The sequence below is a fragment of the Lepisma saccharinum genome, chromosome 13 (assembly GCF_977018435.1).
Source record: "Lepisma saccharinum chromosome 13, izLepSacc3.1, whole genome shotgun sequence".
Classification (NCBI taxonomy): Eukaryota; Metazoa; Arthropoda; class Insecta; order Zygentoma; family Lepismatidae; genus Lepisma; species Lepisma saccharinum.
The window spans coordinates 35,696,622-35,723,455 of record NC_139241.1 but is presented as its reverse complement, the minus strand read 5'-3'; the positions used below and the strand labels follow the sequence as shown (position 1 = coordinate 35,723,455).

The 26,834-nt window shown below is 37.4% G+C and overlaps 1 protein-coding gene across 6 annotated transcripts in view; it reads right to left on the bottom strand.

Annotated features, from left to right (window-relative positions):
- The window catches only part of bbc (choline/ethanolaminephosphotransferase 1 bbc), a 122,562-nt gene that overhangs the window by 90,140 nt on the left and 5,588 nt on the right, over window positions 1-26,834 (bottom strand). For all 6 annotated transcript variants that reach the window (XM_083134054.1, XM_083134055.1, XM_083134051.1 and 3 more), the window contains exons 2-4: window positions 17,846-17,993; window positions 14,283-14,405; window positions 424-527 (exon numbers count right to left, since the gene is read on the bottom strand). In XM_083134054.1, the coding sequence (XP_082990180.1) occupies window positions 424-527; window positions 14,283-14,405; window positions 17,846-17,993 (375 nt within the window). The remainder of the gene's footprint in view (window positions 1-423; window positions 528-14,282; window positions 14,406-17,845; window positions 17,994-26,834) is intronic.

The window sequence follows — 26,834 nt, the reverse complement described above, 5'->3', positions numbered from 1 at the left end:
ATATGAATTTGCAGCTGCTACTACTGGGAATCAGGTACCCTCAAGGCAAGAATTAAAACCATACTGCATTTTTTAACAATTATACGTTAGAACAAAGACATCAAGTTCCAAGTTTTCTTAAATAAAACACTTCTTCTGAAGCAATAAATTGAAACAGAAGGAATGTGAAATAAATTTGGAAACTACCAACAAAAACTCTCTCACTATATAGCCTTTTTCCCCAATCATCATCATGGAAATAAATCAGAATTTAATTAGGATTAATTGAACATGGAAATAAATAAATAAAGAGTAATTGAGCATTTTTGCACAATGCATTCGTTCATTACCAACGATACCTCCAAGACTCTCTAAAGATTGGTTTCAATGCAAAATTACTTCTTTGAGACCGCTTTAGTAATAAAGGTATTTAACACAACTTACCCTTGTCATCCAAATATTTGAACCAAATATTGCAGACACTAAGTGAATCAACATTATGCTTATCTGGGCTTCCGTTACATCTACTTTCCCAAACCTAAGAGTACCTGGATGAAAAAAAAAAAGGTTATTAGTAACTTTTTATGCAAGCACATAGCAAACACATTTCATATTCACAGTCAGACTTGCATTTAGGAACTACTTAACTTGGTAAGAAAAGAATGAGAGAGTGACCGTGTGAATGGAACATGTTGCAAGTTAGGAAAATAGTGACTGTGGTTCACGTAACTAGTGACCTTGGCCTGTAGCCAGTTGGGAGTGTAGAGTTTTCCCGCAAGTTGGTGCCATGGGGTGTGTTATATTTCCCAGTAATTCGAGGAGTAACATGGACAAGTGAGGTACTCTCATGCTGTTGTGTCATCATGGAACGTGACAGGGACTGTGACCAGCTCTCATTTTTGGTGAAGAATTCAACAAAGACGGCATGGATAATGGACAGACACCAAAACGTTAGGAAGAATTTCCAATAATGCAGCTTCCACATGTACTAAATATTGACAAAGAACAGGCATAACTGCATCCAATTACAACACCAGTTCCCAAAAGTTGCAGGTAACACGGCAGCACACCTGGCCAACTTGTAGCACTCAACATGAAGCAGAAGCCTGCTAAGCAGTAGAGCTATGAATTTCCAAGTGCCCAGAACAATAGAAATCAAGTTTCATGGAAAAAGTAAGTAAGTACCTCCTTGCAGCATGTATGTATGGATAATATCATTTTTCAATCCTCCAAAATTTGAGCACATTAATATGTAGAAATGATAAGAAAACAAATTTTTAATTCACATATATTTTATGGGACTACATATCTCCGAAAATAGTAAATTGAAAACTTATGATAGTTTCATTCTTTAATCTGCACAAATTGTGTTATGTTTTACTTTACCCTCACCATCAGTAGATGACACCATCTACTAGCCGACAGCATAACATTCTGCATGATATTTTCTGTTCATGCCATGGCCATATTTTGATAATTGGCTTTCAAGTCAATGAACAGGAAATCAATTGAGAAACACATGTTTAAACTGAGATCACTGACCGTATCTCAGACGGTGGACCACTCAATCATCTTAAACATTGCAATCGCACGGTACGTAGTGCAGCACACACTGACAATGTGGTGTCTGCATCTGTGCAATGGATGCCGGTAGTCCGTGCGCATCTCAGTACTACGCCTGCATGAGATATAACAAGTAATTGTTAAATGGGCCATACTTAAGAAATATGCCTCTTACTTGACATAAGAAGTAGGGAGCTCTGATCTCAAAAGCTACAAAGCAGCAGTGATGGGGGTCAATGAGCTGACCATGCATCACTCAATGAAAAAGTTGCTCGATAGACCCTGGCGTAACATTGAATTAAGTTTTCGCTTAGTCTGTACTGACTTACATGTGTTGTTCACAAATTGATAGTTCGTTTTATACCTCTCTAGGACAAGTACACATCATCAGGAAGGTCTAATAAGCCGATCCTAAAGATTACCGACTAATCTGCCCGATTCCTAGAACATATTCACACACAAAGACATGATGATCACAAGGCCAAGGCTCTGCAGCTATAGAAAGAACTGGAAGACTGAGGCTTAATTAACTTTCAGCAGATGGAGCATCACATGCAGGTAAAGCCTCTTCAGATGGGACCTTTTCAAGCACATGCTTCTCACACAAAAAATCACAGTGTAAGAACTAATTGTTGTAGAGGTATGAAATATTTTTTTAGGACGACAGGGCTTTTAACAGAAGTGAAATTTATACACAGTGACAATAATGACAGTTAACCTTGATCCACCTCACGGTCGAAATTTCGACCACCGCATGTATACCCCTTAACACCAGATGGTCGCTATTTCAACCAGCAGCGCATAGCAGCAATTAACATGCTATTTCTTGAAAACTGCACACTATATTTCAGTTCTGTCTTCCTTTATCTTTAGAACACATATGCAGGTATGACATACTCGAATTACAAAACAATATATCCATTGTTACTACTATTAACAAGCAAAGTTTGAAAGAGTCCTTTGTTTGCATTTGTTACCACCATATTATTATGGGATATATTTCTAAAAGTGTCTGTCTGTATGTTCAAAACTACTGCATCTTTTTAAAAGAATAAAATTCTACAAGCAACAATGAGAAAAAAGCAACATTCGACAATAAGGATTTAGGGGGGAGGGTGGGGGGGCAAAGGTCAGACTGTCGAAATTTGCCCCAACCATGTGTTAGCAAACATCAGCAATTGACGCACGATTTCTAGAAATCTATACACTATACTTCAGAACTGTCTCTTTTGTTCATAAGTTTACAACTAAAGGTATCATATACTTGAATTATAACACAATACATCCATTGTTAGTATTATTAACAAGCGCTGTTAGGAAAAGCCTCTTTGTTTCCCTTCTGTTACTATGGGATAAATTGAAGATAAAAGGCTGTAACTCCTCAAGCACTGCATCTTTTTGAACAATTAAAATTCTAAAATGTAAGTATAAGTAAAAAGCAACATTTTAAGTAACATCCTACAATTAAGGACCCTGGGAGAAGCGGGGCCTAACGTGCGAAACTTTTTGTAATTATGGAAAAGTTTCGAAACCCATAAATTCAGGTTGTTTTTTTTTCCAAGTTGCAGTACTTGCATTACATATCCTCATAGTGTGTTATTTTGCCATGCTTCCCTCTAAATTTTAGTCCATCCAGCATCCATAGGGCCAACGCTAGAAACAAAAGTCCAGACATTGTCACAAAGGTGGCAACACTGCCACTTTATAGAATGTTATTATTTTTACTTGAGAAGTATCAGTCTGATTTCAAAGAAACTTTGCACGGTTGTAGAAATGTAACACCGCTACATACTACATTTTTTCATTCACTACGGTCTACATTTTTTAATTGAACTTTCTTCTCCTTCCTCTAACACTAAATATTGGGAGGCACAATGTATAAATTTTACCTCTGCTAAAAACCCTGTCCTTAAGAAAGAAAACAAAACCAATTACATCTGTCTACGTCAAATATAGAGCACCCAGAATGACGTGAATTGTGGGAAATATGTGAACTAAATGACACACTTCCGTGCCTACTTAATAGAATCGACACAACGCCAGCGTACGTCTTTGCAAAAATTCTTCTACTGTTTGCCCGCCAGAAATCAAGTAGGAGCAACAAACAGCATTTTTCTTTCTCTTTTGAGCGCGCTCTTTTCCGTGTGTTTGTTGTTTTGATTGAAGTTTGATTGTGTTGTATTTCATTGTGTGCGTGGTGTGGTGTATATTTGTTTCATAATATCTCATAGACTCCTGTAGTACACAGTGAGGCTAGAAATATAATCAGGAGCATCATCAAGTTTTGTGATGAAGAGAAAAGATTGAAATCATGGCCGTTTCCAATGGAATCAGCGCACATGCGAGCTGCCGCTGCCACAGGGAAATCAGTTTCAACAATCTCCCGGATAAGAAGAGAAGCTAAGGTTACAGCACAAAAATTTGTCTATCCCTGGTAAGGCAACGCGTGGTAGCCCAAAAAAGATCATGATTGATTGATTGATGGATTTAGTTTATTTTACTTCGCGTTTTGTGCCTCTTGGCTAATTTGCGAAGATGGGGATGAGTGATGAAATGATTAAATTGATGAATGGACATTCACAAACAACCAAGCCCGAGCGGGATTCGAACCCGGGACCCTTGGCATCGCAGCACGATATGCTAACCACTCGGCCACAGGGTCCAGCTGATGGCTGATATGGAACAATGCATTTTACGTCGAAAGGTCCTGGAAATTTACACAATAAAAAAGACTCTGCCTACTTTAAAGAAAGTGCTGTTGGTTGTCAACCATGAAATGGGTTTTATTGAGGGAAGAGAAATGCTTAGAAAGTTTTTGAAAGAGATTGGTTTTCGTTTTGCAAAATGCAAAAACAGAAGACACTTGTTGATAGAGAGGAATGATATTGTTGCTAAACCTGCCCAGTTTCTGCGAAAATTGAGGAAAAATGACATGAATGAGAAAAGATCAGTTGTTTATTTTGATGAAACGTACATTCACCCTACATATGTTGTGGGTAAATGTTGGCAGGTAGAAGGTGAGGGTGGGATTTACTCAAGTGGAAGTGTTGGGCAAAGGTTTATTATAGTACATGCAAGGGGGAAAGTGGTTTTATCCCAGGTGCTCTCCTAATTTTTAAAGCAAAGTCCACAACGGGAGATTATCACAATGAAATCAATGAAGATATTATTTTTAAAGTGGATAACGAACATCTGTTGGCTGGTTTACCTCCCAGCAGCATTGTTTGTTTCGATAATGCATCGTACCACATGATGCAAGTGAATAAACCACCAACAAGCGTATCTCGTAAGGCTGAAGTACAGTAATGGCTAAGAGCAAATAATATTAGTTTTGAGGAGGACATGACAAAAAGTGAATTACTGTGTACTGAAAAAAAAACACCAACATGAACCGCAGTATGTGGTAGATGATACATTAAAAGAACATGGTCACACCCCACCGAGATTGCCTCCTTATCACTGTGATTTGTCACCAACAGAACTAATCTGAGGTATTGTTAAGAAGCGATTGGCAGAAGCAAATATTGATCAATCAGCTGCAAAGATTGAAGAACTAACAAGGCAAGCTTTTTCGTTTGTTACACCGTTAGAGTGGAAAAATTGTTGTGATCATGTGAAAAGGCTGGAGCGTGAGTACTGGGACACGGACAGGGATTATGGAACAGGAGGTGGAATGGCTAGTCGTGGAGCTTGGCATGAACAGTGATGATGAAGATGACAACACATCACAGAGTGAGGAAAACACCGGTGAAGAACAAGATGATAATCCTCATATGACTGGCATCGCTCCGTTAGCCTCTTCCCCAACTGCACACATGTAACAGTGAGGTAAGTTATTCCATTTACTTGCTTCATTCTATTTTATTCTTTGCATATATTGTGTTTTCATTTCACATTACAAATTTCCGCTACATTTTATTGCTACCGCAAGATATAACATTCCTTTATTTAATCAACATCTTACAGTTTGTGCATCGCATTCTGTGACGGTCCTGTGAATCCGCACAATATAATTATATGTTTATTGAAATTATTAATTTCATATTATAAAAAACACTTTATATTAACGTTTAAAAAAATGTATAATTATTACTTTGTACAACGTTAATTATGTTTTATGTTATTTATTGCACTATACGCTGTATAAACGAGATATTTGGAATTCTAACGTTCCTATAGCAACAAGAATCAATAGTCATTATGTGGTAGTGTGTCTGACAAAAATGGAAATATAGGTAATAGTGAACTGCATATTGCTTAGTTATTTCACTAATATATAGACCTATAGAAGTTGTATCTTCACCTTCGCGTTTTATTTCAAATATTTATGAACTAAATGTGATCGTGCAAATTATTGACTTGTGAACGTCACAGTATAATTGGTGGTCCAGTATTGTGGAACGTTATCAGCACGATCTTGAGTGATGTGTTTTGCGTAAGTGTTAACTTACACCATTGTTCTCGTGAGTCTAGTTTGTACATAAATTTATATTATGTACGCATCAAGTAATCCTTATAATCTGAGATCCAAAACAAGTCTTACAGCTAGATCTATCAATTGTGGTGATGAACCTGATGAATCACAAAATAAGAATGGTGCCATGAATATGGTGAAGTGCTGCAAAGACCCCGATAAGGAAAGGTTGGTAGCTTGTGAAAATTGTGGCCATTGGTATCATTTACAATGTTTGGGTTTGTCCGATAAGCATTGGGAATTATACCAGTTAAATGAAAATTATTTCTGTACAGATTGTGATCCTTCTTATGATCCGTTCAGTATTGAAGCTTTCGTGGAATGGAAAAGAAGTCAAGAAAATGTTCAAGAAATTGACATTCGTCCTTCTGTGTTGGCAGAGACGTCAACGGGGCAAAGTAATGTTCCTTTTCAAATGTTTGATCTACTTGCAGAGTTAAGGAAAATCAGCGAGTCACAACAGGTGGAATTTACAAAAATTAGGGAAACTCAAGATTCTATGAGGCAAACTCAAGAGTCTCAACAGCTTGAGTTTACAAAAATGAGGCAAACTCAAGATTCTATGAGGCAAACTCAAGAGTCTCAACAGCTTGAGTTTACAAAAATGAGGCAAACTCAAGAGTCTCAACAGCTTGAGTTTACAAAAATCAGGGAATCTCAACAGGAAATTCACACTTCACAGCAACTACTCAAGCTTGACTTCCACGAATTGAGTACATCATTACGAAAGGAATTAGCTGAAGTTGCCGAGTCCTGCAAATTAGCAACACGTTCATTACATCAGGAAATGGAAAGAGAAGTGCAAGGACTAACAGAGAAAATCGAGGAAGTCAACACTACTTGTACAGAGAATTCTGATAAACTTTCTGGATTGAATGATCAGATTACAGAATGCCAGAACAATGTTTCAGGGTTGTCTCGGCAAGTTCAAAGACTTGAAGCCGTTGTGAGCAAGGACGAAATAACTAAGCGCGTGGAAGCATGTGAGGAAAATATTACTAAGTTAACATCTAATATTTCGACTAATGTTGAATCAAGTAATCCTGTACAAGTTTACAGTTCTCATGTGAATAGTAACTGTCAACCTGGTATTCCTGCACGGAACCTAACCTCTCCTAAATCATCTGATTCTTCAGCGTGTGATGTTTCTGATGATGAACACAATCGCATTGCTTCAGAAAGACACAAACGTTCTAGAAATAATCGAGTGAGAACCAGTAATACTAACAAGTTATGTCAACCAACCCGTTATTTATATTCTGATGGTTCAGGTCAGGAAAGAAAGAGGCAAGTAAACCAAAAGTCAGCAAATCCGCAGAATCATCGATGTGATTATCCTGACAATTGTATGCGTTCGCTTACTCAAGAACCTCGACGGTTGATAAGATTGAATGAACTTACTGTTCTTCCTAAATATTCTGGAGATCCTGAAAAATCAAGCCCACGTAAGTTTATTAAAACTTTAACGTCCTACTTAGACTTACTGCAAGTTCCTGACATGCAAAGGCTTGAATGTATTACTAATTGTTTTCAAGGACCTGCAGAAGGTTGGTATAATACTCATGTCGATTCGTTTTCATCATACAAACAGTTTGTTGACGAATTTCTGAATCACTACACGACTTATTCGTTAACTCAGGCTCAATTATCTGAACTTAGAAGTCGTAAATATGATCCTAAATCGACAAGTAGTATGGAAGTTTTTGCTATTCGTACGCATTCAGCATATTATAATTTAGTTGATCGTCCGAATGATGCAGAAGTTATTGATATTTTAATCAATCAGTTGCCCACATCTATTGCACAAACAATATTAGCTGCTAGATTAGTTAAAATGGATGATGTAATTGCGTTACTAAAGAGGTTGGATTTAGTGAATTCAAGATCAAACAAGAGTTTTAATGTTCATGATAATGTACGTGAAAAAAATTTCCGACATGATGGGAATAATTCTAAAAGTTTTACCGACAATAATAGTGCAAGGACAAAACTGAGAGTTCAAAGTGTTGCTAAAAGTTCATCGTTTGTGAACGATGATGAACCTAATGGAAATCAAGGTTCAAGACGTAACGTAAGACCTAATGATAGTGTTCATTTTGTTTCTTCTAGCGATGAAAATAAAAGAATTAAGATTCCACGTACAGATGTTCCGTTTGTTGCTGAAAACCAACAATCAAACTCCAGCCAGAAGACAATGATATTTAATAGAAATAATAATTTTGGGAAACCTAACCTAACTAACAGACCATATAATCGTTACAGACGTAATGGTGCAGGAACTCAAAATTTCCGGCAAAATAGAAGTCCACAAAGCTCACGATACTTCAACAATAATGGTAGACTTATGAGCAACCGTTTCAATGCCAGAAACGAGCAAGAACAACAGCAATTTACACTGCGTCCTAACTCTCAGTTCTCTAACAATAATTTCCACTCATTCCAACCATGCAGTGTATGTGCCAATTGCGGATATTCGTCTTCTCAGTTGTCAACGGGAAACAGTTGCAATGCAACTGCAGTGGCGAATACTCCATTAAATGAAAATGCTCCATCTTTCGATCCAAGAGAAACTTCTTGTAAACAGTTCATTTCTTCTGTCCCTGAAGCAACATTAAACGAACGTCGCGGGTGAACGTGGACCAGTTTGCTCGCACTAACATAATGGAGGGTCCGTCTAAATCATATCGTAGTGATAATATAGGCACAACTTGTCAGTATGCTGTATTAAGTAATTCCGTTTTATCTGAAGTTGATCATTGTTATCCACTTTCAATATTTTTTCAATTAGATTGGTACGAAGATGAACCTACTTGGATTTTAAATGATACTGGTATACCTACTCCTATTACTGATCAACCTCTGATCACAGGAACAGTTTGCGGTATTACCATACAGTGTGTCATCGACAGTGGAAGCCAGTGTAATTTAGTCAGTTATGAATTATGGTGCAGTATAAAATCAATTATTCCGAGTGCCAAACTGGATACAGTGGATCAACTTAAGTTATTGCCGTTTGCAGGACATCAGAAGTTTCGTGTTGCTGGTCGGAAGATTATAAGTATTTCAATTAACTCGGAAGTTTTTTCTTTGGAGATGTTTGTATTGAAGCAACTGCATGCTGAATTAATTCTCGGAATACCATTTTTAAGGCAATACAACGCTGTACTCGATTTTAGAAGAAATGAAATTAGTTTGATGGCGTCTACTGGTTCCGAATTGGTTCAACCATTAAATTCTAGCAAAAGTACAACTGATAGGGATTGCTGGCAGATGCAGGAAGTTACTATAGTGAAAGAAGTAGAAAATTTACTTGTCGTTTCTCTAGATCAGATCACAACGAAGGTGCGGTCGTGTGAATCACTCAACACGGAACAGCAGTCTCAGCTTGAGAATATAATAATAGAATATCATAGTTTGTTTTCTGATCGACCCCGATCTGCATTCGTAGAACCTTATCAAATTGAACTAGACACAAAGGAACCAATTAAGGCACCTATATACCCAGTACCGTTCGCCAAAAGAGCAGCGTTAGAAAAGGAACTAGAAAAATGGAAAGCCTGGGGAATAATTAGAGAGATGTCTTCGCCTTATTTAAACCCAGTACATATCGTCCCAAAATCTAATGGTGAGTGGCGTCCAGTGGTGGATTTTCGTCGCCTAAACCAACATGTAATTTCACCACTTACCCATGTTGAACCGATAAACGAGCTACTTCAACATTTTAAGGGTGCAAGATATTTTTCTTCGATTGATCTCTCCTGTGGATATTTTCAAATACCACTTACGCCCGACTCATATAAGTACACAGCTTTTTCGTATCGAGGACGACAGCACGTGTTTTGTTACTTGCCATTTGGTATCAAATCAGCTGTTTCTGTTTTTGTTGAAAGAATGAATAAGGTGTTTGGACCAGAGACTCATTCATTTCTGATGATATATGTGGATGACATTTTAATATTTAGCCCAACAATAGAGAAACATTTTGAACATCTTGATTATGTCCTACAGACATTGCAGAAGACGAACATGTCCATAAAATTTGCCAAATGCAAATTTTTCCAAACGGAAATTAAGTTTTTGGGTCATGTGGTGTCTGGTTCCGAGATTAAGGTCGATCATGATAAGGACTCAGCTATTCTACAGTTTCCTGTTCCTCAAAACAAAAGGTCACTTCGCAAATTTTTAGGACTGGCAAATTGGAGGAATCGTTTTATACAGGGATTTTCAGATATCGCTAGTCCGTTATATCATCTTTTACGCAAGAATGTGCCATTTTATTGGACACCTCAGTGTCAAGAAGCTTTCTTGTTATTAAAGAATGCTCGAATTTCAGCACCAGCATTGAGTCAACCCGACTTTGAGTTGAGGTTTTGTGTTTCTGTTGATGCAAGCCAGAAAGGATTGGGTTGTGTACTTTGGCAAGTTGATAATGATGAAATTCGTGTCATACAATATGGCAGTCGTGCTCTTAGAGGAGCAGAGATTACATATAGTACACACGAATTGGAATGTTTAGCTATATTATTTGCTCTGGAGAAATTTGCTATATATCTTAAAGGAACTGATTTCAACTTATATTCAGATCATAAGTCGTTGTCTTGGCTTAAAACTGCACAATCACTTAATTCTCGTCTTACGAGATGGGCTCTCAAATTGCAGTGTTTTGATTTCACGTTATATCATGTCCCAGGAGTTTCGAATAATATTGCTGATACGTTGAGCAGATTTCCGCCTTGTACTACTTATTCTGCACTTGATGATAAATTATATATCAATCAAGTAATTGTGGAAGATTCACAAGATGATACTTCGTCTATTTGGTTAAAAGCTCAACGAGCAGATGAAAAATGCAATAATGTAATTTCTCACCTGGAAGATAGTACAACTGATAAAAACTTTTCAAAGTATCTTCTTCACAACAAAATGCTTTTTTATAAACCCAATTCAGATGAAATTTGTAAACTTGTAGTGCCACGTGAGCTTATACCTTTGGTATTGCACAAAATGCATGATTTAAATGGACATTTTGGTTATCAGAAGGTTTTAGCAGCTTGTAGAAGGGCATATTTTTGGCCGTACATGAGAAAATCAATTAGAAATTACCTGAAAGATTGCTTAGAATGTGCACGAACAAAGATTGTAGGTCGGCCGTTGCGTAGAGATGAATATCACGTCGTTTCTCACCAACCTCACGATTTCCTCTCTATTGATTTAATCGGAAAATTACCAAGATCACGTACATATGAATATCTCCTCACAATTGTAGACGTTATGTCAAAGTTTGTTATGATTTACCCGTTAAGAAAAGCGACTGCCAGGGAAATTATCAATCGTTTTGAAGAACAATATTTTAAACATTACCCTGTATGTAATGTATTATTATCAGATTGTGGAAGCCAATTTACATCAAATGAGTGGAAAGCCTACATGGATTCAAGGAAAATTAAGCATATTACTACCACTACATACAATCCGAAATCTAATCCTATTGAGAGGTACAATAAGGAGATTGTTAGATTACTGCGATTATTCTGCAATGATAATCACACCAGTTGGTATCCAAGAATAAATTATATTATTCAGTTATTAAATCATTCATGCTCTGCAGTTACCGGATTATCTCCTAGTGAACTTTTCTTACATGAAGATATGAAGGACTCAATATTTGAAGAAATCAGCTGGCCAGAACAAATTAAATCTTTGCCATGGAAACGCAAATTGTTTTTAGCAGAAATCAGGACTAGACAATCTAGAAGAAGTAGGAAGATTAAGAATGCATTGAACTCGATCAAACTTCAAACAGGAGATTTGGTTATGATAAAAAATAGGCAAGTTAGTTCCAAAATTAACAGCCAGATTCATAAATTGTTCAACTTGTATATTGGGCCATTTCTTGTCAAGGAAATTAAGGACAATAATGCAATTCTTTACACAATGAACCAGCAATATTATGACAAGGTGAACTTTTCAAATCTTCGCGTGTTTAACTGTTCGGAAGAAAAGAGGAATCAACTCTTGTCTGAGAATTAAATTTATGAGAGTAGATACTTGAAAAATGAAACCATTCTGTTCATTATTTTGTACAATTGAATGTTGTATTATGTTTTGATTTGTTATTACCAGTTAGGCACAAATCTGTTTATGTGCACGTTGTTGTCGAATGTCAGATAATACTGTCCATTTGTAACTTTGTTGTAGTTATGTTGATACACATCTGACTGATTTATAAATGAAAACTCCTCCTCCTTGTTTCGTAGTTTTCATTTTCCCGGAGGAGGGGAATGTTGTGACGGTCCTGTGAATCCGCACAATATAATTATATGTTTATTGAAATTATTAATTTCATATTATAAAAAACACTTTATATTAACGTTTAAAAAAATGTATAATTATTACTTTGTACAACGTTAATTATGTTTTATGTTATTTATTGCACTATACGCTGTATAAACGAGATATTTGGAATTCTAACGTTCCTATAGCAACAAGAATCAATAGTCATTATGTGTAGTGTGTCTGACAAAAATGGAAATATAGGTAATAGTGAACTGCATATTGCTTAGTTATTTCACTAATATATAGACCTATAGAAGTTGTATCTTCACCTTCGCGTTTTATTTCAAATATTTATGAACTAAATGTGATCGTGCAAATTATTGACTTGTGAACGTCACAATTCTTAAGTGTTTATATTATGTTGGCCAGTGCTGAACACGCTGCCTACGTGTGGCAACACAGCAGTGCGGGAAGTCCAGCTACACTTTTGTGATTGCAGTGCATGGCACATCTTGTTATATTGGTTGATCTATAGTTCTAGAGTTAAGATTTTTTGTACTTCGCGGCAAGTTTGAAAAGACTCCACTCGAAATGGCTCCGGCGTAAATGAAAATACAGGTGCACCTCGAGAGGTCCGGTGAATAAAGGTTAAAGGAAGAAGAAATGGAAATTTAACAATGAAATTGGTATTTGGCATGCTCCTGTGACCACTTCAATAGACTGATGTGAATGGGAAAAAATGTAGTGTGTGCCAGTGGTACATTACTACAACCATGCAATGTTTAGTTGAAAATAGGCTGATACTTCTTGGTGCAAAAAATAAAAAGAATATACAAGAGTGGCAATGTTGCCTGCTCAATTTCCAGAATTTCACTTCTAGTGTCATTCTTATGGATGCCGAATGAACCAAATTTGGAGAGAAGTGTGACAAAAGGCAACTCTTGGAGGATATGTAATGCCAGTCCTTCAATTAAAAAAATATTTTTAAAAAACTGAACTTATGTAACATTACTGAAAGACGTAAATTCAGGAGATTTCGAAAATGGAGGTTTATCCTGGGTCTACATCTGGACCCCTAATTGTCGCTCATTGTTAAAGTGTTCTGTTCTCAATATTACATGTAAAAGTGAAATATACACAAAAAAATGGGGAGTTATAGCCCTTCTTACAAAATCTATTTCACAGTACTCGAAGGGAAACAATTCAAACTCTGCTTGTTATTAATAGTAACAATGGATATACTGTTTTGCAATTTGTGTATGTCATACCTTCATAAGTATACTACTGAACAAAAGACAAAACCAAAATCTCGTGTGCAGTTTTCAAGAAATGCATGTTAATTGTTGCTCATGCTCAATCGGTTTATCTTCCATGGGATATATATGAGCGCCTCGGGAGTGAAACTTGATAGCCTAAACTCCACTAAAAATTGAGTTACCATTGGATGAAGTTGCTGCACAGTCTCCAGTTGCTGTACAATAGTGAAGGACGTTTCTTCAGTAATCACTGACATCCAGAAACACATGGTAACATCTGGGTATCCCATAAGCGACAATGTAATGAACGAACTTTCACCTATGTTCTTTGCGGTTTCATACTTTTGTGGTTTATCAAGTTTTATTCCCAATCCGCTCATATATCCCATCAATCCGCTAAAGATTAAATCAACAATCAGGAAATTGAAAATGTGGCTATGGATAAACTGAACACCACTTTCTCTCTCTATTCATATTTTGGTTATTTTACACTGTCTTGTTTACCTCGTTATGTTAATTATGATAATGTAGATAAATAAATGAAGAACCAAATTACTATACCTTACCAAGGATTCGAACCTAGAACCCGTGACATCATAGCATGCTTATACTAACCACACTGCCACAGAAGCTGACATAATTTTCACCAGCAGGTTTCATTTGTGCAACATTTATAACCACAGCACAGCTTAAGTGTACAAAATTTGAAAGAAACGAATATCAACAACCCTTACCTGAGACATATGTCTGCCAATGTGCACAGTAGAAAAGCGTCATTGCACAAAAGCACTGGAAAAACATCCACGATGGATAAGTACCCAATTGAACTGATATACATGCTGATAATGCGACAAACACTGCAAGAGGAAACAAAAGTTGGATTAGTGTTTCACAAATTATGCAACAATTATTTAATAAGTAAACATTAAAGTACATTGGTACAAATCATAATAAATAAAGTCAACAACTGAACAGAGGAAATTTGTACATAAACCAAGCAAAGTGCAAGCTTTGCATCCTTATAATTTACATGTTAAAAACATTAGCAACCAAATCTAAAAATTACTTTTGATTTCAGTTAATTATTACAACTGACTTCATATAATTAATAAATTATCAATACATATCAAGGAACAATACAGCTTGAAAGTTAAATTTTCCTAATGAGAAGAGTGTTGTGCCCAGGGGATTGGTTACACACTCTTCACAAAAAAATATTAGTAAACATATTTTCCCTCTTAAAAAATATCTGGTCACAACTTCAAATTTGCCTACAAATACAATACAGTGGCGATGAATGAAGTGATGCTTGAGAAAGGTATCAAAGCATAGGTCACAACAAATAGGATGTGTAAATCATTTTCACTGGACTACTACTCAAAAGTATGGCTCTACCCCTGGCCTGATTCTCTCCCACCTTCAAATGTTGCCAGTAACATTGCAACGCCAATGGTCCAGTTGTCAGTACTTTCATTTTTCCCGAAAATACAGATGACATTCACAAAATAAGTTTATGCTTGTAAGTATTGCTGTTGTTGCAATGGTGCACATGTCCAGTATGTCTGTTGATATTTGGCAAGGCACAGATACCATTTGCAGACCTTCACAGTATTTATGTAACATGCTGCAACTGGGGGAAAAATTGTTGAATTGTTGTACGTATCAATTTGGGCAAGTGAAAGATATTTCCATAACATCCATAACATGATGATCAGGGATTGGATGTATTGCTCGCCTGACAAGAATTTTAACTGTTGAGTTAATATTCAAGAACAATCTAATACACAAGACATGACAAATAATAATCGGGTTCGACACCTGCTGGAGCCACATTGCACACTAGTTCAGATCCCACTTTAAACTATAGGCCCAGTCCCGGCTATCTGTGCATAAAGTGGATTTAAAACAAATTTAGAGAATTCAAATTCAGTGACAAATAATAATAATTAACAAATAAAAAAGTGAAAACAAAAACCACAAGCCACAAAAAGATGAAGGCAACACAGACTCTGCTAAGCACCATCACAGCAAAAATGCATCTCCACATAGAGGGGAAGCTTATATGAATGCAACAATTTGTATTATTACAGAGTATTAACAATTTAACTCACACTGAAAAGGAAAATGTAGAGAAATATCTAAAAAATTAAACAAACCGGAATAGTCCGTTGGGATTTCTAACGAGACGGAATGGAAAAATTCCAGATGAACCGGAATGCCGGGTTCATTCTGAGCACTGAAGAGACATTTATCCACACACACCCTCTAAATGTTCTTATAAAGACCCTTTTTATGGTCATTTAGGCTCTAAACATACCCTCACAATCATCTCACCTCATTACACTCACTCTATTGGCTCAAAAGATTCCTTCCTGAACACATTAAAATTAAACTGGTTCAGTCTTTTGTCTTTCCTATTATTGACTATTGTGGTATTGTTTATTTGGACGTGAATCATGATAAAGCTAGATTTTCAGAACACTTGAGACAACGTACTTTTCGAAACACAGTGGCTTAAATTAAATGATAAACGTAATTTTCACAACATCTTTCCGACTTTCACAGGCACAACACCAGATCATGCAAAAGGTCTTTGCTGTCCATTCCTCTCCACAAATCTAACTTTTATGCAAATTATTTTACTGTTTCCTCGGCAGACCTTTAAAACAAGTTGCCACCTGAAGGTTGTGCCTCTTCCTCAATTGTGACGTTCAAAAAACTGTTAAAATTATTCTATTAAATAATGAAAATTAAAAGTTTGACTTTCAAAACTAAGTAGGAGATGTAGAAGAAAGTAAGGCACAGGAACAAAAAATGATTATATGTAATATTTAAGGTGAATTATACCATTGTGGACTATGTTTAAGCATAATGTTATGTGTTTGCTTGTATTCATGTGTGTATGAGTAAGAACGAGAGTGTGTGTGTAATATAAACTGTATTGCCTTTTTGCTTGTGTGAAATACTGAGCATGTGTCTGCGTTTGTATTTATAAACTGTATATTTTTGTTGTATTCTATTTTTTTCTTCTATACTTAATTACTAAATAGATGTAAGATAATGTCGAAATAGATGGTTAGGTGGAAGAAAAGGCATTAATAAAAACATTTAACTTCGCCATGTATACAAAGCTGAAATAAATAAATAAATATATGGTTTACGAAAATTGAGAAGCATGTGAACTGCAGTCTGTAATCCATTTCTTTTAATGTAAAGAACATCAAGTGGCTAAAATTTATAGTCAACTTTCTGAGGTACATGGAGAACTTGTCATGAATGATTAAATCAGGGTGTTTACCAAAATAACAAATCCAAAATTCTTGACTTTTTCTTGGCCTTTCTTTCATTTTTCTTGACCTTCTTCTCCCTTTCTCTTAACATGTATTCTACTTAGTTATAGTCAGGGTGATATTCATAGGGGGGATGGGGGATTTTCCCCTCTCTGGGTACTTGTGTCCTCCCCTCTGCTTGATAAATTTTATTCATGGGGAGAAATGTTACATGGCATAAAGTCATTATCTCATGCTGTCCCTAGACAGTCAGTGGAAATTTCTTAAATACCCCCCTGCGTATAGTTGGATATTAACAAAATAGATATCTTTATTCAATGAAAACCTCTACCACAAGGCTGGTTAAGATGAAAACTGAAGCTGTACTTTAACAAGAGATTTAGATTTGTTTTAATTATTAATGCTACAGACTTCATCCTGGATGGGAAATGGTCACATTACTTTAATATTTTTACAAAACTTGATGCATATAAGAAAGTAATTCTCAAGAAAAAAAGCGAAAAACCATTAACCTTAACTGAATACAATTAATTTCCAAATATTCAATTTTAACAAATCCAAGTACAGGTATATAACAATATAAATTCACTATTGTGTTAAAAAAAATAGCAAAAATTCTTGACCACAAGCATAATTTCTTGACTTTCTCTTGACATTCTTGATTGGTAGACACCCTGTTAAATGGTATGTGTGTGATGATTTGCAGAGCAGCCAACCGCAGTTGAAGAGCAGATTCGATCACCCTCCCCCAATCCCCACCTACAGACCAGACTTTGCATGAAGTGATTTTCAAGTGTTCCTGCATCAAGGAGCGATTACCAACAATGAAGGGTTACTAAAAGTCAAAATGGTCATAACTATGTAGAAAAGCAGCACACAGTATGTACTTCATATAACAATTATAACACCATTCCATGCCAAACTGATTGCCTTGGCAGCTACATTAAAGGGTGAATTATGCACATGCATTAAGACAAAGTTAGCAATTGTTGCCAACTAACACTTACCTGTGGAGATAGAATCGCACCCATGATCAAAAAGTTCACCAAGGGGTGACGAAGTTCCTGTTTTCCGAGCTTGTTTACCATCAATTGCATCCAGACTTTGGTAGATAAACAGCCCAAGGCCACACAGGAAACAAGCCCACCTTGGAGCCTGCAAGAAAAAACACACTTTTCAGGTCAAACTTCTATCAACACTAATTAGCATGTGTATGAAAAACAATAAATACAGCCAAATCTTTCACTTACCTAAAATGAAGAAATTTTAATATTCATAATCAGGGAATGGATTTATATGTAAATACATATTTATGTATGAAGCTGAAATCAGTTATATTTTGTATTACAACCTTGGTGACAATGAAGTTCGACCAGAAAGGAATACGTGATTAAATGCACAGAGGCATAGGTTGTGGAATGGGTGACCCGCAGAAGTGACGCATGTGTGTAAGAGGAGGCGTGTGAGCAGGCAAGAATCGTGATCCCAGCATGTTGCACCCAAGGTCACGTAAAGAACGAAAATGGGGAACTATACGCGTGACATTGAACTTCGACCAGGCACCAGACCCATACGGAAAATTCCAGATAGAGGCCCATTCGACGGAAGCATGACATCACGGACACGATAAGGGAGTCCGCCGTATATAAGCGCGTGCTGTGCACCGAGGAACCGCAGTGCATCATCACCATGGCCAGGGGCAAACCTATTGAACACCGTGAGGAGAAGAGTGGTGGAGTTGCAACGGGATGGACTCAGTGAACAGGAAATAGGGCGCCAACTGAACTTACCCAAGTCAACCGTCCACTGCATCATCAAACACCACCAAAATACGGGTACTACAGAGCCAGGTAAAGCCCCCGGTCGAAAAAGCCTGCTGAGCGTGCGTGACCTACGGATATTTAGGCACTATATCCAGACCAACAATCATGTTTCTGTGGCCGAATTACGACTGTGGACTCGAGAACGCTTTCACATTGAAGTGTCAACCAGAACCATTCGCCGTTACCTACAGCAATGCGGTTACCGAGTGTACAAGGCGAAACGTAAACCCTTCCTTTCCATGTAGAACAAAGGCAATCGACTACGGTGGGCACGAATGTACCGGGGATGGACATTTCGGCAGGGGAACAGGGTTTTGTGGACGGACGAATCCATTTTCAATGTTGTGTACGGGAAAATACGGAAAACAGCCATTTGTCGGAAGGAGGAACAGAATGAAGCAAAATGTTATGCACGTCGGTTACAGAAACCTGAGTCAGTGATGGTATGGGGATGCATGACGGCATCTGGGGTTGGCCCACTACACGTCTGAGAGGGCATTGTGAATGCACACGCCTATACATGCATACTGGAGAGGTATCTTCCCACAGTGCGAAGGCACCTGTTCCACAGGCGGCGTCTCATCTTTCAACACGACAATGCCAGGCCTCGTACAGCGCGGTTGACAAGAGAATGGTTGACTCGCCATCACGTGCGAACTCTGCCATGGCCACCATCGAGTCCCGACCTCTCGCCCATTGAGAATGTGTGGCATGTTCTTAAGCGACGTGTGCAACAGAGGGGACCCACGACAGTGGCTGCTCTTAACGCCTGCCTGCAGGAGGAATGGCACCGCATCGATGTGGAATACCTGGAACGACTCGTCCGCAGCATGCCCCGACGCATTGCCACAGTTATTCGCCGACGGGGCGGCGTCACACCATGGTAAACAGGATCCCCTCTAACAGTGGTTGAACTTCAATGTCACGTGCAGATGGACGAAAATGTTTTACTTTGTGTGGACACCATACATTGCTGCGTTGCAGCGGAAATTTATGTTTCCCTTTGTTCCATGTAGCCTGCTGAATAAAATATGTTCAGCATATGCATGTGTTCTCCTTCTTTCACAACGCACTCCTATATTTGTGACTGGTCGAACTTCATTGTCACTAAGGTTGTATATTTGTGCATCATGGCATGTAGACCCGAAAATTCAGTTTCTATTTTCCATATTTGTACATATATTAGGTTTTGGCTCGTATTTTACATATATTAGTTATTTTTACATATCATTTCCATATTTCAGAACATTTTGCTCTTTAATTTTTATTTATTTATTTATTGCATCTTGTTTATCATGGCGAAGTTAAGGCTTTGTAGCCTTTTCTACCACTTAACCATGTTTACAACAACATTTAAACCATTACATAGAAAGGTAAATATTAAAATATAAAAAGAGAAATATAAAATTACAAAGAAAAAAATTACAGAAAAAAATTATAAGAAAAAAAATACATACGGGAATAAAAACCTAACCTATACTCACGAGCATACAACAAAACACACACATACACAATCAGATATTCATGACAGTAGTCAGGGATTTGAAATATTAAGGTGAATAAGGGTTTTCAGTGTTTTTCTGCACTTAACTGTATTCAATTTATCACTAAAATATAATGTGCTAACTATTTGTGCCCAATAAAAAATGTTTTAATTGTGTCTTAAAGACATATGCTGAAGATGAGTTCCGGATTTCGAGGGGTAGTGAGTAGAATATGCTGTAAGGAAGGTAAAAGAAACTAAAGAAGGACTAAAATTAAATGGTGTGACTCAGTTGTTAGCGTATGCAGATGATGTAGACTTATTAGGGGATGATATAAATGCAATTAAGAATAATGCTAAAATATTTTTCAAAACTGCTAATGAGATAGGTTTGGAAGTTAACAAAGAGAAAACTAAATATATGCTTACAGGCCGAAACCAAGTGTTAGGTAATAATCAAAATCTAATTATTGATAACAACTCGTTTGAACCAGTTTCCAAATTCAAATACTTAGGAGTAATATTAACAAATGAAAATTATATTAAAGAGGAAATAAAAAGTAGGCTTAATTCAGGAAATGCATGTTACTTCTCTCTTCATAAACTTTTGTCTTCTCGTTTAATATCTAAGAAACTAAAAGTTAAAATATACAAAACAGTAATTTTGCCTGTAGTATTATATGGGTGTGAAACTTGGTCCCTTACATTGAAAGAGGAACATAAATTGAGAGTATTTGAAAATAAGATCCTTAGGAAAATATTTGGACCTAAAAGGGATGAGGAGAGAGGTGAGTGGAGAAGGTTACATAATTTGTACTCATGTCCAGATATTATTAGAATAATTAAATCAAGAAGACTTAGGTGGGCTGGCCATGTGGCACGAATGGGAGAGGAAAGAGGAGTTTACAGGATTCTTGTTGGGAAACCTAACCAGGGACAACGTTGAGATGGACCTAAGGGAAATCGGTAGGGATGGAAAAGAGTATATAGATCTTGCTCAAGATAGGGACAGATGGAAGGCCTGTGTCGCTGCTGCCATGAACCTTCGGGTTTAAGAAGGCTAGAGAGTTAGTTAGTTAGTTATTTCAGAACATTTCTCAACATATACTCCATATTCGCTCAATAGGTACATGTCCCCGTGTGGTCGAAAGAGTTGGATTAATTTCTTCCGAAAAACTGACAAACCTGAAATACACTCAGAGTACTTCTTGCAATATTGAATGCAGTTTTAGTCAGTAAAAATCCATCTTAGGAGACAACTGAAGGAAATTCACGTTTGAACACTTACAACAAAATGTTGTTCGTTGTTTGGAAACAGAAAATGAAAACATATTTTGTGTTGTATTACAAGTAATGTCAATTTAAAGCGTACTGTATTTTAAGAAGCTCGTGTAGTGTCTTATATTATTAAAAATTTAAATTTTTACAATTTTCAGTCCATATTTAACTCTATACTTTGGTGAAAATAACTAAATATGTATTTACATATTTAGCACATTTTTACTACATATAAATAAATCCAATCCCTGTTCATAATAATATTTAAAAATCTAATTCAGACACATAAGTATACACAAACATTTTCTACATGAATGAAATCCTTAAGAGCTCAGTTTGCCTTACAGTGTCTCTCGTGCAGAACCATTTTTACCATCACAGATACTTCTATATATGACATAATATCTATACTTTTTTGGACTGGTACTGCAATCTGATTGACTGAATGATTGAGTTTGTGTTCTAAGTCCACTTTCTGCACAGTAAGGCTAATTGGGACTGGAACTACAATTTAAAGTGGGATCCAAACCACTATATGCCTCCACCGGGAATCGAACCCGACCCCTTGATTACAAGACTAGTACTGAAATCTGGACAGCAGTTGTAGTAGCATAATGCAACAGTAGTACTAGCATATCTTGGGAGTCGGTGTACTAAATTTTACACACGTAAGTGAACATGCTGACAATTTGCATCTTTATTTTGAAGTCATGTATGCGGTGGATTTCGTGATGGATCCGAGAAAGAAAACAGTGAGTATGCATAAAATTCTGTGCAATTCTCATAAAAGCATGACGGAGTCCCTGCCAATAATTACACAAGTGTTTCTGGAAGGAAAAAAACATGAGATGTACACAGATGTTATAATTACGTATGATGTCATGCACAGATTAGGGCTGGTTGGACATACGAGGTACATGTAAAAAAAAAAAAAAAAAAAAGCCAATAATTTTTTACTTGGGACTGGCAACATTGACGAAGCTGCGCCTGCACGGAAGCATGCTTTAGTATTCTGTGCCTGCAACAGAGGTATATTTCTCAGTGTGGAGGTGCGTACGTGCGAGCAGCAGGAAGTTGAAATGGCTGCTGTAATAGAAAATCCCGCCAAATGCGAGGTGAGGTCAGTGATCAGATTTCTCAACGCACAAGGACTGAGTGCAGCTGAAGGACGTTCAAATGTTCATGATGACGAGCGGAGTGGCAGGCCTACTGTTCAGACAGACGACCTTGTGCAACATGTTGATGAGAAAGTGCGATTCAATCGCCGTTTCACCATTACTGACCTAGGCAAGGAGTTTCCTGAAGTGTCTGATAAAACATTGCACCTAATTGTAATGGACAATCTGGGTTATCACAAACTATGTGCAAGGTGCTGGCCCGTAGCACGTAGACCCCCCCCCCTGGAACTGCCATCAGCCTCCCCTGGCACTGCCACCAGCCCCCCTTTGGACATTAGGTCAAACTATTTTGTATAATTTGTTTGCAGTGAAGAGTGAAAATGTAGACAGTTCACAACTTTAAGGATAAATCCACAGAACATGAACAGCAGCTACGTATTACATTGGCTTATGTTCTTTATGAGCTGAAGTCTAAGTAGCTGCTAGTATTTAGAAGATTATCTTGACTTTGTAAGTTATTTCATAGGGGAGCTTCTTCATCTGTACCTTCACTGTCCCTGTTGCGACCTCCCGTTTAGACAGAAATCTGACTTTGATGTCATCATGCAAATTCCCTTCTTATCTGCATCAAAGGTCAACAGCTTCCAAGTTTTGGGAACGTAAGGGAGTTTCGTTGATTCAGCCGGGGGTGGAATGTACCGTAGGCCAGGGCATGAAATTTCCGGTCGCCAGGTCGCCATTGACGACCAAAAGTTTGGGGCTGGCGACTAAAATTTTGTTGTTTCAAATGTGTGTCAAACACGCCCGAACATCTCAATCCAACATTCATACATGGTTTTGGAAAGCGAGCCAATTGAAAACCCCATGTCCACTCAATGCCTACCCCAAATTTATTTAATGTAGCATACTATGTAGCTAAACATGAGAAGCCATTTAAATACTTTGCAGATCTGCTGTGTTTGGCAGGAAAATTAAGTGTGAGTGTTCTACCTAAGTATGGCAATAAAAAGCAATGCAGAGAATTTATTCATTTCATAGCTGAAACTTTGAAGTTAGATCTAGTGGAGAAAATAAAGAAAAGTACGTACATTAGCCTTCTGATTGATGGATCCACAGATAGATTGTCAGTCGAGCATGCAAATATGTATGTTCGATACATGGATGCAATTGATGGTCACATCAAAGAGGACATTTTAGGAGTAATAGAGCTCCCAAACGCTACTTCTGCTGGTCACTTCACAGCCATAACTGATTATTTAGATTGGGCAATAGGTTAAAATAAATACAGAAACAAGTATTACATTGTAGGCTTGGGTACTGATGGTGCAGCAAATATGGTCGGGCACAAATCAGTATTGGGTGTGCAAATGAAAAATATTTGTAATAAAATTATAAATATTCACTGCCTTGCACACCGTTTGCAGTTAGCTGTGTTGGAGTTAAATATCTTAGAGCATTTGATTCCGTGATTAGGAATATTTTTCAGTTTTATCATGGCTCTGCTAAAGACTTCACCTCTTGAGAGAAACGGCAGAAGTTATAGGAGTTATATTGTGTAAAACATATATAGAAATTCTAAAACTGAGTGATATCTACACTATTAGGTGGTTAGCCAGCAAAGAAAGTGCTGTAAGAGATCTCTTGCAATCATGGAAAGCTGTTGTGAACCATCTTGAACAGGTGACCCATGGAAAAGACAATGATGGCACTAAAGATAAGGGTTTGCTGAAAAGTTTGAAGCAATTTAAATTTGTTAAGCTTCTGTACTTCCTTTTGGATTTCTACAGGAAACTGAACCCTTTAAGTGTGGCACTGCAAAATAAGAGTCTTTTGATTTCATCTCTGAAAATAAGAATTGAACACTGTATTTCAGTTTTGGCTGACCTGGAATCTAATGTTGGACCAAGCAATCAAGATTTCTTGGACCATGTATCAATTTCAGGGAAGATCAGGGATGTGCAGCTCACATACATTCAAGATGGAGAGAGAGAGTTTCAGACTGTTAGAGGAAACTTAATTAACAATGCGAAGGTGCACATCACAGAAAGATTGCAATCTATATCAACAGATGTGATTGCATCTCTGCATGTTTTCGACACCTTGGGTTGGCCTCCCAAAGAAAATATTCTTCAGTTTGGGATAGAAGAAATAAAGAAGCTCTACATGTACTTGAACCCGAGCCTTTATAATGAGAAAATGGATGTTCTGTTAGCAGAGTGGGCAGAATACAAACTTTTGTTTCCTTCTCTGACTTTGAATCAGATGCTGGAGAAGATTCACAGTGAGGAGTGTTCAGCAAGATTCCCCAATTTACTCCAGATTTTGACATTTTGTGCTGTTTACCAGTGAGCACAGCTTCATGTGAGAGAGGTTTCAGCTGTCACAACAGACTCGAAGACTATTTACAGGAACTCTCTAAAGACTGAGACACTGGATGATTTCTACGCAGAGGGTCTACGTAAACTTGTTCCACGGTACCACAAATGCTTGGAGTGTCACGGTGACTATGTAGGGTATGCACTTGTATAGCATAAAAAAAAAATTCTCGCTTGATTTTATTCTCTGTATAATAACCAATCGGCCCTTTTTTTTATTGATTGATTGATTTGTTGTTTTAAGCCCATTTTATGCACAGAAAGGCTAATCAGGACTGGACCTACAGTTTAAAGTGGATCCGAACCACTATGTCCCTCCACCGGGCATCGAACCTGGGACCCTTGATTACAAGGCGATGATGCTACCACTGCGCCATCGAGGCAGCCTCCTTTATTTTTTACATGATCCTCGTATGTTGAGGATAATGAACACAGAGGGAGACACATCAACTGGACAATGCCCAACATGGTTACCCTAGTTCAACGGTTCATTCATGAGAAAAAACATCGAACTACTCAACACCTTGCTGATGAGTTGAAAATTGGTTACAGGGCATGCCAATGGATTCTGACTGCTGTATTTGGAATGCAACATGTCAGCACCAAATTTGTGCCAATGATCCTCAGAGCTGATCAGAAGAAGCAGAATGTTCAATTTTAAATTTAACTCTGTAATAATATTATACTAATTAAGGCTTTACAGTTAATTGTGCAATCAGTGCATTAAGGCTCGGCTGGACCTTTGGCAAGCAAATGTGCAATTTTTTTCAAATTTTCCTCTCCATACGAAAAACTTCTTGGATATTTCAAAATATGAAAAATTACATTCGCTTAGAATTGCTTCTAGAGTATTGACGTGAATTCTTGTGTAGTTTTCCTCCACTGTTGTCTAGATAGTATCAAGAGTTTAATAGACTTACGTAATCACGAAACTATTGATAATATCTAGACAACAGTGGAAGAAAACTACACGAAAATTCATGTCAATGCTCAAGAAGCAATTCTAAGTGTATGTATTTTTTTCATATTTTGAAATATCCAAGAAGTTTTTCATATGGAGAGGAAAATTTGAAAAAATTTGCACATTTGCATGCCAAAGGTCCAGCCGAGCCTCAACAGTTCATATTTATAACTATATACAGTGTGTTTCTAAAGTTAGTTTCCAACTCGTAGGAGGTGATTCTACAAGTGAAAATAAACACAGAAGTTCATGTTACAAAATGCCGAAAACGGCAACCATTCGGATTTAATGAAGTGGGAAAAAGTGTGAAAATTATGTTTAGAGGGAAATAGTAGCACAACAGCCAACCATATGACTGCAGCAAAGGGCGTTCCACAAAGAAATGTGGCATGATCTATTCAAAAAAGCACATGGCAGATGTGTAAAGTTGATGTGCAAGGGATTCCCCACTGGAAGCGAATGGGTCTGTTGAAGTCATGGGGGTAAGGGAACGGTTTAGCGAGATGTGTTATCCAAAAGTGTGATGGTAACCTGATGTGCGGTGATGCTGATATTGCAGTACGTGAAGCAAAAATGGCTGCAACTCGTTCTTTCCTGCCGAAAGAAAACTACTGTGTTAACACCCCAGGTGAGAAACGCCTAAGTGAAGGTCACACTTCGGCCTTTCTGCATGTGGGTACATACAAATATCGACAACACAACATTGCGACCAAAAACATCACCCACGCTAATCACTCCATAAAACCCTTCCCTAACCCCATGACCTCAACAGACCCATTCGCTTCCACTGGGGAATCCCTTGTGCATCAACTTCACACATCTGCCATGTGTTTTTTTGAATAGCGCATGCGGCATTTGTGGAAACCCCTTTGCTGCAGTCATATGGTTCTAAACATAATTTTCGCAATTTTTCCCACTTCAATAAATCCGAATGGGTGCACAAATCCTATGCACACCA